The sequence below is a fragment of the Hemicordylus capensis genome, chromosome 5 (genome assembly GCF_027244095.1).
Source record: "Hemicordylus capensis ecotype Gifberg chromosome 5, rHemCap1.1.pri, whole genome shotgun sequence".
In the NCBI taxonomy this organism is placed as follows: Eukaryota; Metazoa; Chordata; class Lepidosauria; order Squamata; family Cordylidae; genus Hemicordylus; species Hemicordylus capensis.
In genome coordinates, this window is record NC_069661.1 from 67,141,551 (window position 1) to 67,157,310 (window position 15,760).

At 42.2% G+C, this 15,760-nt stretch overlaps 1 protein-coding gene across 2 annotated transcripts in view; it reads left to right on the plus strand.

The window, feature by feature from the left end:
• The window catches only part of GUCY1A1 (guanylate cyclase 1 soluble subunit alpha 1), a 53,964-nt gene that overhangs the window by 10,070 nt on the left and 28,134 nt on the right, over positions 1-15,760 (plus strand). The window contains exon 2 of one of the 2 annotated variants that reach the window (XM_053256763.1): positions 12,894-13,305. In XM_053256763.1, the coding sequence (XP_053112738.1) occupies positions 13,060-13,305 (246 nt within the window). In that variant the 5' untranslated portion in view covers positions 12,894-13,059. The remainder of the gene's footprint in view (positions 1-12,893; positions 13,306-15,760) is intronic. The other variant, XM_053256764.1, reaches the window with a different exon arrangement.

Below are 15,760 nucleotides of genomic sequence, written 5' to 3' on the forward strand. Positions count from 1 at the left end.
ACCCCTAAATAATACTTCTAAAAAGTGAGCAAAGCCAGCTAGGAATACATTATATAAGATATCACATCACTGAAAAAAGAGTGGCATTGCACACACACACACACACACACACACACACACACACACACACACAGGACCGGATCTCACGATCAGTGAGACCCGGTTTTTCCTGGTGAGCAGGAAGAGCGGGCTAAGTCCGCTCTCCCTCCTCACGAGTGAGCAGGGAGCCTGCCACATGATGCCGGCTCTGTGACGGAGCCAGCGGGGGGTGGGGGGAGCGGGGGCACGCGGCCCCTGCAAGCCCCAGTATGCCCTGTGCGACTGCGCAGGGCTTACTGGGGAGACCCCCGAGCTGAGAGGTGGCTTTTTGCCTCCCGGCCGGGGGGCTACTCACGATTGCAAAAAGCAGGTTTGCAGGAGCGCTTGCTCCGCAAACCTGCTTTTTAGCAGGGGTTCTCGAGCGGGTTACCTGCTTGAGAACCACCAGGCTCGGCTGCGAGCCCGGTGGTTCTTACGGTTACCCAAAATTGGGCTAGCCTCTGCTAGCCCGATTTTTGCTGATCGTGAGAAGCGCCCCATTGTTTGTGAATGCAGCAAACAAGGGGTGTTTGGGCTTAAGGACCAACTATACAAGTATTAATAATGTATTGGATCAAAAACACATTGATTGCCTGGAAGTCTAGACAAAGCAAATAGTAATTAAATAATCTCTTTCCAAGCTTCCATTGACTAAGGCATAATTAATATTATGCCTTTTGGAGAGAAAAGAGTAACTATAAATGTGCTTCTTTTAGCATGAGTCAGTCCAGTACAGTGAAGTCCAATTTGGTAAGATTGTTTTCAATCTGGAAATTCTTTACAGTGCTAAAGAACCCTATTATAGATATAAATCAGATAGATGAGTGAGTAAGACAAGCTTTCTATTCCTATAGGTACAACTTGGTATATCAACGATGGGCACAGAGTGAAAGGGGGCTGATAACATTTCTATGTACACTTATTCATTGTGAACACTTAATTTTTTGTATATATTTGAGCATTTAAATAAAACATAAATAGGAAAAAAGCAAGCAAGAAAAGTTCTATTCACATTTTGCTTATGAACAAAGTGGATTGAATGGAAAGACTGTGGAGGAAGCCATTGTCAAACAAATTGCACAACACAGAGGAATTGTGACAAAGACAAAACAATGTATTCTTATTAGGTCTTAAGGAATATTGAAGTTGTAAGGGTGTAAGCTTTTGTCATTTTTCTGAAGCAGTACAACACATTTAGCATATACTGGAGAAATGATGTTTATGGCTACTAAGAAAACATATAGCAGTTGTTTAAGTGGGAGGAGACTTATTTAGATCTTATAAGCCTGCTGCAGCATAAACATTAAACTGTTCCAGCAAAGCTGAAGAGGTCCTTTGCATGGCAAAGCTGTCTCACTTCTGCAGCTCTAATGAGACAAAATGGCCCATGGAGAATTGCCAATACTATCAGGGCATTGATCCATCTAACACAGTTGACAGGCATTTTCCCTCAGCCTTGCTCCCCAAGAGTCTCTCTTGGGGAGATAACTGGGAATTGAATTTGGAACTTTGTGTATGCAAAGCACATGCTGTACCACTGAGCCACTCACCAGAAGAATGTGCTGCTAGGAATAGGAGGCAGCCATGGGCCCTGGAGCACTGCAGGTTGTTATGGACAGCTATACTGAGATGAGGAATGGGTTCTGCGTTTTGCACAATGTAATGTTGTGATCATTGATGTTAGGATCCTTGTGCTTCATCCTATAATGAAGTGTAGTACCTTGTTAAGTACCTTGATAGTGCAGTACCTTGTTAAGCTCTGCTTGAAATCAGCAATTTGCAATCCATTTTCTTGGGGGGAAATAAAAGTTAGTTTCACTTTTACCTCAGTATGGTTTCCAGATTCTTTGTTCTAGATTCTACATGATGTTAGAAATAGGATTTGAATCCATACCTCCATTTGGAGACCAGAACTTGAGTCTTGTTCTCCATACGCTTAAACCAGAAAACTTGGGTCTAAGCCAATTTTCTGTAGAAATCCATTAGACCAAATAATCATAACTAAGTGCTTTCATCGAGATGTGGCTTGTGTTCACCTATACAGTATCTAGTGCCGGGGGAAATTACAACTAGATCCAAGTAATTAAACTTCAGCAATAAAATTATAAGCAAAACAATTTCATTCACTCCATCCATCCATCCAGTAAAAATATATTCTGTCCTACAGTCACAAGGCTCAGAGCAGCTCACAACAACAACACAAAATCCAAAACAATCAATACATAATTATAAGTCTTCCAGCCTTTTGGAGGTCTTCCAACCTTTTGGAGACAACTTGATTGTATTATCTGATTATTTAGACTATGGTCATTTTTTCATTGCTTTAAATGACTCAACAAGAAGCTTGGCTGATGAGTCCCTTTAAAGGAGTTCCACAACACCATCAGAAAAGTTTCCTTGTCACCTTGTAGTGCCACAACAAGATAAACTGGCGCTCTGAGTTAATTCAGAGCTCCCCACTGGGTTTGTTTTTGTTTTTTAATGAAAATGCCAAAAGATCTGAGCATGGATCATGTGTAGTTTCTTTCGGTTATTGCTTGGATATTTACATTAAAGTAAATATAGTTCTCACATTGTTAATAGGACAGTAGTATTATGAATTATCTCAATGTCATTGCTTTGCAAGATCCAGCTGTTAACATGAGAGAACCTTTAAAAATGCAATATGCAGGGTTTTTGTTTTTTTTTAAACTGTGGAGTCATTTTGTTGTTTGCTAAGATTTATGTTCTCTAGCTGGTGGTTCTTCACATATGAAAAAAAAAGTTCGAGACTAAGCTCTTATGTGTGTTTTTGTATATTTATATAATTTCATCATTTCATTTCAAGAGTTACTAGATAGTCAGTGGAAAACATTCACAGTCTTAAATCAAATATTAACAACTCCTTTTGGTTCCTAAACACAAGTTCTGGCTCTTTATCTTTCACTGACATTGTTGAAATTGCTCCTAAGTAAAATTTAATTCCCTGATATAAACAAGGTTTAAAAAGTCTCTGCCCAGTTTTGGGATCAAGACTAATGCCTTGAATAGTTTGTAGGAATACTGTTTTTATGCAACACTATTTTTTCATTGCCCCAGGAGATTCCTGGATGCTTTATTTCAGTACAAATTCTCTCATAAAAAATAAGTAGTTTATATCCATTATGTTCTGGCTCAAACTAAAAAAATAATAAATAAACTGCAAGGCTCAGACAGGCTCCGTTGGTGTGAGTATATCACTTCTCACATTCCACCCCTTGTCCAATGTGTGCTTCTGTCTAGGAAAAGGTCCAAAGAAAAAGTCCAAAACCCAGAAGTAATAAATAACAAGAGCCAGAAATACTAGGCATGCCAAAAAATGTCTAGTGCTCATTTTGTTCTGATCAATCATATTCTGATTGAGAGACTGGAATATACATAGGCAGGAGAACATCCTTCCAAACCTCAGAGAGGTGAGCAAATAATATCTACACAAAACCACTGGGAGAGAGGATGAGAATATTTAATACAGGGTGTTAATAGTATACTGATGACACCCAAATCTATTTTTCCATGTCAGTTTCATCAGGAAAAGGCATAACCTTCCTCAGTGTTTTCCTGGAGGTGATAATGGGCTGAATGAGGTATAAACTGAAACGGAACCCAAATAAGATGGAGGTATTTATTGTGCAAGGTCAGAACTCAAGAGACAATTTTGATCTGACTGTTCTGGATGGGGTTACACATCCCCAGAAGGAACAGTTGTGCAGTCTAGGAGCACTTCTGGATTCAAACCTTTCACTGGTGTCTCAGATTGATGCAGTGGCTAGAGGTAGTTTCTACCAACTACAGCTGATACACCATCTGCATCCATTTCTGGAGATAAACTACCTCAAAGCAGTAGTACACATGCTTGTAACCTCCAGACTACTGCAATGCACTCTATGTGGGGCTGCCTTTGTGTGCAGTCCAGAAACTGCAGTTGGTACAAAATGCAGCAGCCAGGTTAGTCTCTGGTACACCTCAAAGAGACCATAATATACCTATATTTAAAGAACTATACTGGTTACCAGTATGTTTCCTTGAAAAATACACAGTGCTGAAATAAATAAATTTCATTCATTCATTCATTCATTCGAACATAGGAAGCGCCATATACTGAGTCAGACCACAGGTCTATCTAGCTCAGTATTGTCTTCACAGACTGGCAGAGGCTTCTCCAAGGTTGCAGGCAGGAATCTCTCTCAGCCCTATCTTGGAGAAGCCAGGTAGGGAACGTGGAACCTTCTGCATTCCCAGACCGGCTCCAACTCCTGAGGGGAATATCTTACAGTGCTCACACTTCTAGTCTCCCATTCATATGCAACCAGGGCAGACCCTGCTTAGCTAAGGGGACAAGTCCTGCTTGCTACCACAAGACCACCTCTCATTCATTCATTTATTAATAAAATCTCATTTAGTCTCCTAGAATTTGTCTTTTTAGGGGTTCTTGGCAGCAACACTTTCACATGCTCAAATCAAAGGACCTCTTCTTGTCATCAACTAGCAAGGAATAAAGGGAGAGTGCACTTTCATTTTGTAGTATAAGAGGAATGCTTGCAAACTGCAAGCCCATTTTGGTAGTAAAACAATGAACATGTTTTTATTATAAAAATGGTATACTAAAAGCAACTTAACTCACACGATACATATGCATTGTACAGTGGGAAGGTCCTTTTTGGCATGACAGACCCAGGATTGCCCATCTGGTCTAATCTTCTCCCAGTGTCCACTAGAACAAGTAATTCGGATAAGAGCTAATCTGTCTATTTTCCTTTCACTATACCTACAACTGGACTAAATTTGGTCCATATTGGTTAGGCTGTTCGCAAAGTAGCCCACTTGTGCCTCAAACATTCACACACCTGCCATCTTAAATTGTGTTGGATGACATCATCACAAACTATGCTATTGAAATGTCCCTACAGTTGTACCCAGTTTGGTTCATATTGGTCCAGGCACTGCAAAGTTGATGTGGGTCGGGGGGACATAAACAATGGATGTACACACACACACACACACACACACACACACACACACGTACAATGGATGTACACACACACACACACACACACACACACACACAATGGAGATACATACACAATGCTGGGTGGCAAGGAAACTATCCTTGTCCCACTGGATAGTTAGTCCCACCAGAGGCTTCTTCAGTAATAGGTAGCTGTACTGTACATGTTTTCTTTTTCTTTTTAAAGTAAATGTATAAAGAGTGTCTGTTTTGGTTGTGATTTCTAAAGGCTTGTCTCCAAATAATAGTCTTCAGACATTTATAATCTTATTACCCCAGACTCCAGATTTCTGGAATTAATTTTCTTCCCAATATGTAATTAAATAAGTATGTTCAGAACATGCCTAATTGATACTAGAATAACTAGTAATAGAACATGAATAAATGGACAGTTTTCACAATGGAGGGAAGCAAGAGGTGGGGTCCCCCAGGGATCTGTACTGGGACCGGTGCTCTTTAATCTGTTCATAAATTAGAATCTAGAAGTTGGGGTAGCCAGTGGAATGGCTAAATTTGTAGATGATACTAAACTATTTATGGTTGTGAAATCCAAAACAGATTGTGAGGAGCTCCGAAAGGATCTCTTCAAACTGGGTGAGTGGGTGACAAAATGGCAAATGCAGTTCATTGTTAGCGAATGATGCATATTGGGGCCAATAAAATAAAATAAACCCAACTTCACATATATGCTGATGGGATCTGAGCTGTCAGTGACTGACCAGCAGAGAGATCTTGGGGTCATGGTGGACAGCTCATTGAAAGTGTTGACTCAGTTCGTAACAGCTGTGAATATGTCAAATTCCACACTTGGGATCATTAGGAAGGGGACTGAAAATAAAAATGCTAATATTATAATGCCCTTATACAAATCTATGGTGCCGCCACATTTGGAGTACTTTGTGCAGTTCTGGTCACCGTATCTTAAGAAGGGCATTGCAGAACTGGGAAAGGTGCAGAAGAGGGCAACCAAGATGTTCAGGAGCCCGGAGCACGTTCCTTATGAGGCAAGGCTACAGCATTAGTTTGGAAAAGAGGTGACTATGGGGAGGTATGATCGAGGTGTATAAAATTATGCATGGAGTAGAGAGAGTGGACAGGCAGAATTTTTTCTCCCTCTCTCATAACACTAGAACCAGGGGTCATCCCATGAAACTGAAACCCAGGAAATTTAGGACCGACAAAAGGAAGTATTTTTCATACAGCACATAATTAATGTATTGAATTTTCTGCCATGGGATGTGGTCATGGTCAATAGCTTGGACTAGATGGGCCTTTGGCCTGATCCAGCAAGGCTGTTCTTATGTTCTTATGAGAAGGCTGCCTGTTTGAAGTGTAGTGGTACAGAATAGCTTCAACTTTTATTAAACTACAGGTTATAGGTTTGAAGTGTCTGCGCATCAATTAATGGATTAGTTGAGAGGTCTGAGGGGAGCAAGGCAGGCAGGACAAGGAGAGTGGGAATGAGCTACACTTGCGACTTGTTTTCTCCCCACCACCACCACCTGGGTGGGCCTCCACAGGTGTCTGTACACTCATACATGTGTTTGTGTGAATGTTTGTATATATGTTCATTTTAAAACTTGGCTGCAGGTCCCCTCAGATACATGGCACAGATAGGAAGTATATGCTATTCTGTGTTGAACATAATGTGGCCATGCAAATGACCGACTGGGTGGTGGATGGGGGGGAAGGCTTCGTGAATGTTTCCTTCCCCCCAGACAAGCATCCTGTGCTTGGTGGGAGTGTGCTTCATGCTCCCAAACAATCTATGCTGCTCCATGCAGCATGGAGTGGGTCACTTTGAGGGCAGATCACTCTGAGGCTGGGACTTGTTATCCCGGTTTTGGGGTCTCCCACTGCGTACCACGTGTCAAGTGCGGTGCACTGGGGGATTCCCCTGGGGGATGAGTGCTCTAGGCAACTGTCTCTGTGTCAGCATGAGCTGCACGTATCGCGCGCTGACATATGATCCCAGCAGCCAGGTTAAGGGCATATTTGCCAGGCTAAGACCCGCATAGATCCCAACAGTTCTCATGGGCAGCCAAGCCCAAGTATGTCTGCCTAAGCCTAGGCTTGGCTGCTCATGAGAACAGCCTCAATGTGTGAGTAATTGTAGCTGTGTATAGATTTGTACCTGTGTACACTATACAGTCATTGTAGAGAAATGGAACATAATGCATGAATAGGGCTATTGAGAGGAGAGAAATCATGGATTTATTGGGGACCATCAACCACCCCACTTTCATACAGCAATGAATATGGTGAATATTTATATACATTTTTTCATTTTAATAAATATTTATTAATCATTTTTTCATGTTTTATAAAATGAGCTAGCCCTTAGATGAAATATTGTTTATATAGGTGCCTTGTGGCTTGGCTTATGCAAATAAGAATGATGGTGTGAATTGTGAACAAACCATCAGTGATTTAAAGGAGTGATATGTATGTACAGAAGATGAACATGCACACAGAACTCTTAGTGGTACTCTTTTTCATGGATTGAGACTTGCCAAAGGTTGTTAGAAGCATCCTGCTCTTTAAGTTGTTTGCATGCTTTAGTCCTCCAAACCTTTTGGTTGTTTTGTTCCCCTTGCTACACTGTACCATGATGTGTCTATTAGGTCTTTCTTTCTGAGGGTGTGTTTTGGTGTCACCTGAGTCATTTTAAGAATGTTTGCTAATAAAAGAACAGTTATTCAAAGCAGCCTTGGACAGGGGTTCAGGTTTGTTTGTTTGTTTGTTTGTTTTAGTACTGCCCTATTCACTGGTAACTTGACCCCCAATGTCCCTGGCATTCAAACGTTGAATTCCAGTTGATGGGGGAGGGGCACACACACAACAGATGCAGTTGATGGGGGAGGGAACACACAACACACAAACATACTGCCTATGTGCATTTTCATTCGTATCATATTTCCTCCTCTGTGTTGTACAGATACATTCTTGTACTGTGTAGAGCTTTGCATGTAGAAAAATGGCAGGAAGCTTTGACATGAATTATGTATGGCCTCTGCCATCTCCTTCCGCCATTTTAAGGCTGCCTTTCTTGATCTGAAATTTTGCTTGCTGGTTTCAGCTGCCAATAACTTTGCATTCATAAGCTCCTCCATAGTAACCAGAATATACTGTAAAGAGAGTACCAAGAGATGCAAATATCACAGCAACCCCTGTGGAGAAAGTAGCAGAGAAAATAGAAAATTACCCTAAGGGTAATCATGTATTTTACCTCCAGTTTATTTGACATTGAGTGCAACCCATATTCAGCTGAATCAGTGGCATATCTGCCATTGATTGTAATAGCTACAGAGCCCACCCATGATTGTAGCAAAGTCTCTGCAACAAGCATAACAATATAACATAACCCAAAGTGTGGGCAACTCCTGGGCTTGGCATATGCCAGCTAACTCAGCATGGAGCTGCCAAGCCACACAGTTACCTGTGTTAAGGAGGTAGCCGTCCATGTCACCACCCCCCAAGCCGCAGGACTCTGAGTGGGTGAGTTGGACAGCGCCCGCGAAGTGGTTCATTCCCAGACACCACCCGAGCTTCATGACCCTGGGGCTGAACACCAGTTCAGATCTTAACCTCCAAAACCCGCACTCACCTGTCCAGTGACCAAGGAACCTAAAACCCTAGACTCCCACCCTATTAGGAATGCCTGAAACACAGTCAGTGAAGACTAGGTGAAAAAATCTCCACACATGGCCAATCAGGTAGAGACCAAAAATTCCTACACGACCCATCAAGCGACCAGCTAATCTCTCACTGAACTAGGGAGGGCAGGTGGGAGCCACTACTCAGAGCAAGTCTGAGCTGGTAGCAGGCACGCCACCCATTGACATGAAGTACCACATGCCCCAGGGAGGCGTATACATGCAAGCCCCGTCTCCTGAAGGGCTGGGTGCAAAGTCGGCCCCTCCCCTAGACCAACAAGCGTTGAGAGTGAGCAGGATTTTTGTTAATAAGGTCTAAAATAAAGCTGACTGGCCTCTCAACTATTTTTTAAATCCTTGCTTCCCAAATATACTTAGTGAGTGTCATTTTGCCTCACAGGAATGTCTCTTAGAGGCTATTCCCACGAACAGCCAAAATCAGGCTAGGGGAGCCTAGCCCAATTTCGGCTGATCGTAGGAGCCACTGGGCTCACAGGTGAGCCCAGTTGCCTCCCGGCAGTTAACCCACCAAAGTAACCCTCCCCTTAAACTGGGTTTGCGAGTGAGCGCTCTGCAAACCCGGTTTTAAAAATCATGAGTAGCCGTGGTGCGGCTCCGCGCCGCAGCTACTCATGAGTAGACCCCCCGGCGGGGAGGCAAAAAGCTGCCTCCTGGCTCAAGGGTCTCCCCAGTATGCCCTGCATGCTGGAGCAGAGCATACTGGAGCTTCCGGGGGCCATGCAGCCCCCGAACTCCCCAGCCCCCACTGGCTCCATCACGGAGCTGGCAGTCATGTGGGCAGCCAATCTGGCCTCCCAGGGCTCCCGCCCTGCTCGTCTGCAGGGAGAGTGGGTGCTTAACTTCCCAAACCAGGTCTCACAGATCGTGAGACCCGGCTCTTAGTTTCTTGGCAACTAAAAGTAATGATTTGAGCATCCTTTGAGGTAATAATCATAGTGTACCACATAACCGTTTCTCATCCAAATAACAGGTGTGTCTCTTTGATGTGCAAGCAATGAAAAGTTGGGCCTGGTGGGAGGAGCATGTTACTGCCAAAGAATAAGGTAGTCTATAGTGATACAGTAGGTAAAACTAACTTGCTCACTCTTGCTTTTCGCTTGGGGCATGCTGTAATAACCTGGTCAAATATGGACATCTTTCTACATTGTTGGGTATAGAGGCTTCTGTCTTGGTGATGGGGAATGGACAAAGTACTTTTACAGTTATGATCCGTGAGCATGTACACTGAGAGTGCATACCCCCTCATCCCGCTAACTGGGCAAAGAGGCACTTTTCAAAATGGCTATATTGACAGGGGCCGGGAGCAACTGGCCCTCCTCAATCCCAGCAAAGAATCCCTCCATTGGCTGTTCCTAGTGTCTACCTTGTGCTTCTTTTTAGACTGTGAGCTCTTTAGGAAAAGGGAACCATCTTCTCCTTATTCTTTTCCTATGTAAACCTTTTTGAGAACTTTCGTTGTTGCAAAGCAGTATATAAATACTAATAGTACACAGTTAAGACTTGCTATTAGTCTGAGTTACGGTTTACTTCACGTAGTATATATTCAGGTCATGTTGAGTGTTAAGTAAAGTGAAATTTAAAAAAAAGAAAACCCTGTTCAGTAAAGAATAAATGGACAAAATGTAGATGTACTGGATATACACTGTGGTTCTGTATACTGAGTTTTTATCTCAGCAGATTAACTCATGCATGGTATCCACTCCACCTCACCCGACCCCAAGAAGGGCTCATGCAGAAGTGCATATACCATGTTCTCCGGCATGTAACGTTAGGCAAACTTGTTTATTTAATCTAAGTATTTGTCAGTTTGTGTTTACTGAGTGCTTTTGTGTGATTCTGTTTACTTATATGTATCCTCAGTAGGAGTGAAGATTTTGCCAATAAGTTAGCAGTGCTTTGTTTTGTAAATATTAGATCAGCTGGAAGAAGAAACAATGATGTAATTAATAAGAAGGAAGGAAGGAAGGACAAATTGCTGGTATATTCTGGACAGTAAGATACATCAGACTTCATAAATAACTGAGGACAATTCACACATATCAATGACTATCCACATCTAAAGTATCTTCCTTAATTGGAGAATGAGTAAAATTGAGTGGAACTCCCCTACAATGATGTGGTGGCCTTAGCATATATTGCAAAGAACCATAATCACTAGTGGGTCCTTTGAATTGTTTCGTGATTGAATTTTTATTACTGAATTAGTATGTATGTGGTGTTTCATCCAGAGTTTGATGCACTAACTAGACTACAAGGTGACAGCAATTGGCAGACACAAAGGAACTGGATTTTAGTGCTTAGCCTTTGAATTATACATTAGTTTCAGAATGTAACCTACCACCAAAACATGTGAAAGAAAAAGTAGCTTGTTTACATTGTTTTACAGGCCATAGAAGACGAAACATTAGTGTTATTGATGAAAACAAAAACTGATTTTGATTGTGGGTTTGGAGGCTTTCCAAAATCTCTTTAAGATATATAGGACTAGACAAGCATTGCTTTTCAGCTTCAGTTAATAAAAAGGATACTTCCCTTTACTCATTTGAAATATTATTTCACTTGAGCTAAGAAAGAGAAGATGTAGAGTAAGGAGCATTGACCAGCTCCTGTCAGTACTGATTTGGTACTGCTACTGCATTTTTTCCACCATAGATGTGCTGACCCTGCTGGCCCATTTTGACTAGCAGTATCAGCATGGAGATTGGTGCAGTCCCTGTGATGACTGCACATGTCAGGCATACTGTCATGGTCACTCACAAAAGTACAGCCAACTTTGGGGAATACAGATATCTAGAAGTGCCTTAGTCAATTAGCATTACATCAGTGACTTTGGGAGGGCTAGGATTTCTCCACACATAATTCCACTCTTTTTGAGTGCGATGCAGAGAAAGAACTTCCAATTAAGGGTGCACGGAACCGGCTGGTTTGGTTCGAGTCTGGAATGGACCCAAACCAGACTGGGCCAGTTCGGTCCGGCACCCCCTCGAATCCCCCACTAGTCTAGTCTGAGTGGGGGGTTCGCAAACATTTTTTTTAAAATTAACTTAACCCTTCCGGGGGAGTTGTTGGAGGTGGCGGGGGATGTCTGTGGAGGTTCCCCCTCCCCCTGCTGGCCTCCCTTGATGCCCATACCGGCTGGCCAGCTCTTCGGCCCGTTCAGGCCTTCCCCTTTGGTGCAGTGGCCATTTTGGAGGCTGCTGTGCCTGTGCAGTTGGCCTCTGTGTGACCCCCGCTGCCTCCAACAACTCCCCTGGAGGGAGTAAGTAAATTTTTTTTTCTTTTTTAAAAAGAGAAAATGTCTATGAACCCACCAAACAGTCGGGGGGTGTTCGATCTGGGGTTGGGTCGAACAGGGGATGGTTCAGTTTGACCCCGAACAGTCGAACCAAACTGGTTTTCCTTGTTCCTTCTAAAACCCATTTTTATTAACAGAAGGGCCAGCAATGCAAGACTAAACCCTAGAGAAATAGTTTAATGATTGTTTCTTTTCTCTGTATTTCACTCTACTTGTATCCTAAAAGCACATGCATTTTGCATATGGGCCATTTGTGAGTTTTCAAGTCTTTGAGCAGTAGCCCTAACCTGTTGAGGTACTTGTGTCTGTGTAATGTTAAGGTATGTGTTCTTGGGACTGCTTCATACATGACATTGGCTGACATACTGCACAACACTTCTTGGAATGTAGTGTTTGCACAGTTGCTCAGGAGTGCTATTGCACAAGATTGCAAAACTGCACAAATATAGTTGCGTACTAGAGAGCCATTATTTCCAGTGGCCTTCTATCGCAGAACTCTGTTCATGCAATTATGCAGTCTTGTGCAAGAGTGCTCCTGCATAACTGTGTTAATGCTCTGTTCCAAGGCAGACAGAGCATTGCACAGTATGTCAGCTGCTTTGTCTGTATGTCAGAAGTATAACATATGAAGCTACCCTTAAAGTCACTGAACAGCAGGCCAACTGTGAAGTTGAGCTTGAGCTCTGGAAGGCCAGAACCTAGTGAATTAATGGAGCTTACTCCATAAAGTTTAATAAGCCAGAGTTAAAACTGAATTAAACAAGTGCTTTCTGTACAGTGCTTATTGTTTCCTTTCAATTGTCTCTTTCTTCTGTTGCAGGGTATATAAAAGTCCAGTTTCAGCATTTGATTCTGCATTTATAAATAATCTGCCACAGTAACTGCTGTCAGTAGCTCCTTCTTCTGCTTTTGGTTCACAGAAAGAACTGACATGTTAAGTACAAAGTAGAATACTCACGGCTTCAGGGAATACGAACTTCTGCAGCATGTTTTGTACTAAACTGAAAGATCTGAAGATCACTGGCGAGTGTCCATTCTCCTTACTGGCCCAAAGTGGCATTTCAGATGAACATGAGGAGGAATGTGCAGAAGTGCCCGATAGTTCCAGGGCTGCTTTGCCAATCTGTAGAGAAAAAGATACTCATGGGAACCTTCCACAAAGGAAAACCAGCAGAAGCAAAGTGTATCTGCATACTTTAGCTGAGAGCATCTGCAAACTCATCTCTCCGGAGGTAAAAGATTATGTTGTTTTGTTAAGATAGTTTAGAAGTCCATTATTTTTAAATAATGAATTTTAAGCAATCATTGGATATCAAATCTACAATATATCCCCTTGATGAATACTCCTTTCGATCTTGGTTCTCAACAGTGTTTTCATTTTCATTTCCAAATGGAATTTTGTTCCTAATTTTGTGCCTAATTCTGTTGCTTGTAACCTAATGCATTTCTTTACTCTTATTTCACTTCTTTTTATATTCAGGTAATGATAGGTAGAGGCTCAAATGAAATTGATGGGTATTACTTCCATGTAAATTGGTACAATTTACTGATCACACAGTGAATACATTGACAGAAACTGTGTGGAATAGTATGGTTTTGAGATGAGCACAGTATATTGGATGATATTCAAATATAGTGTGAAAAGGGAGTTGTTGGTCAATAATAAAAGCAGTTATTTGTGGAACTGAAGGAAAAAAATAACTGCAAAGTCATGGAATACAGCCACCAACATTTAGTCCAGAAAATCAATACACTGCTAAGGGCAAGTGAATTTTGCTAATTTTTGATTAGGAAATTTAAACCTTCTTTACGTGTTCATCATTCCTTGTTTCCTAGTTCTGACTCCCTTTAAAAAAAATAAAATGTCTCTTTTTACCTTCTTCCTGTTGAAGTTGTAGGAAAAGCATACATAACTCAGAAAGCCCTTTGTAATTCCACAGGAAAGTGGTGCAAAAAACAAATTAATTGACTATATTTAGAGCATTCTTTAGTCAGACATAAAGAGGAGCAGCTTCCTAATAATAGACAAAGCCATTGATCCATCTGTCTCAGTACAATCAGTTTCCCAAGGTCTCTCAAGCAGAGATCCCTCCAAGCCTGGGACCCTTTAACTCAGGGATTTTCAAACTTGGGTCCCCAGATGCTGTTGGACTACAACTCCCATCATCTGTGGGTCCAAATTTGAGAACCCCTGCTTTAACTGCAAATTGAACATGTAGTCTTCCACATGCAAAGGATATGATCTGCCAGAACTAAGATTCATTTCAGTATAATCATACTGCACTCTATTAATTAAATATGCGATTGACTTAGATTTCTTTTTTGTTTATATTTTAAATATATAATTCTAGGCAATCCTGTAATTTATAGCATATAGACATGCTGGGATTTGGATATACCATGGAACCTTCATGGTGCCACTAGACCCAGCGACCAGGCTAGCAACGGTTATAAGCTTCATTGGCTGAGAAACTGTCCCAACATTATTAGCAAAGCTGCAGATTGTCTCATGCGCATTTATTTATTTATTTATTTAGTGGTCAGTTTTTGTACCGCCTTTCATAAGGCATCCCAAGGTAGTTTACAATAGTTACAGTATAATATAACTCCATAAAAATCACATTTAAAACCTTAAAATCAATTAAATAGTAAAAACTATAAAACACTAAAATTAAAATAAAAATCCATCATAAAAAAGATGAACAGAAACAGGAGAGCTGAGAGGCCTGGCAGCCCCTAAGAGGTAAAAGCCTGAACAAATAAAAAGATTTTTAGTTGTTTTTTAAAAGCAGCCACAGATTTCAAACAGTGGACATTCACTGGGAGAACATTCCAGAGCCTGGTGGCAACAACAGAGAAAGCCCTGTCCCACACGCATGACATTTCCTCCTCTTTCAATGTTGGCACACAGAGCAAAGGCCCCTCTGATGGCCCTGCTGGGCGGGCAGAAGCTCCCAAGGTCCTTCAGGCATCCAGGGCCCAGACCGTTAAGGGCTTTAAAGTAATAAATCAGCACCTTGAATTAGATCCGGAAACAAACTGGCAGTCAGAGCAGCTCTTTCAAAATAGGTGTAATATGCTCCGATTGAGCAGTTCCAGAGAGAATCCTGGCAGCTGCAATCTGCACCAACTGAAGTTTCCAAATGTTTTTCAAGGGCAGCCCCATGTAAAGCACATTGCAGTAATCCAGCCGCAACATGACTGAGGCATGGTTAACTGTGGCGAGATCTGCCTTCTTGAGAAAGGGACACGGGTGGCACACTAGCCGAAGCTGTGCAAAGGCACCCCTGGCCACCACCTCCACCTGAGCATCTAAAATAAGAGCTGGGTCCAGCAACACCCCCAAGCTGTGCAATTGCTCTTTCAAGGGGAGTACAACCCCATCCAGAGCTGGTTGAATCACGATCCCAATTGGCCTTTCTACTGACCAGTAGCACCTATGTCTTGTCTGGATTTAAACTCAGCTTGCTAGCTCACATCCAGCCCATCACCACCTTCAGTCCCTGGTTCAGTACATCCACTGCTTTCCTAGGATCTGACGTCAGGGAAAGATAGAGCTGAGTGTCGTTTGCATATTAATGACACTTCAGTCCAACCCCCACTGATCTCTCCCAGTGGTTTCATGTAGATGTTAAACAGCATTGGGACACCAGAGCTTAGCACAACCTTCTGGATCCCACCCCCACC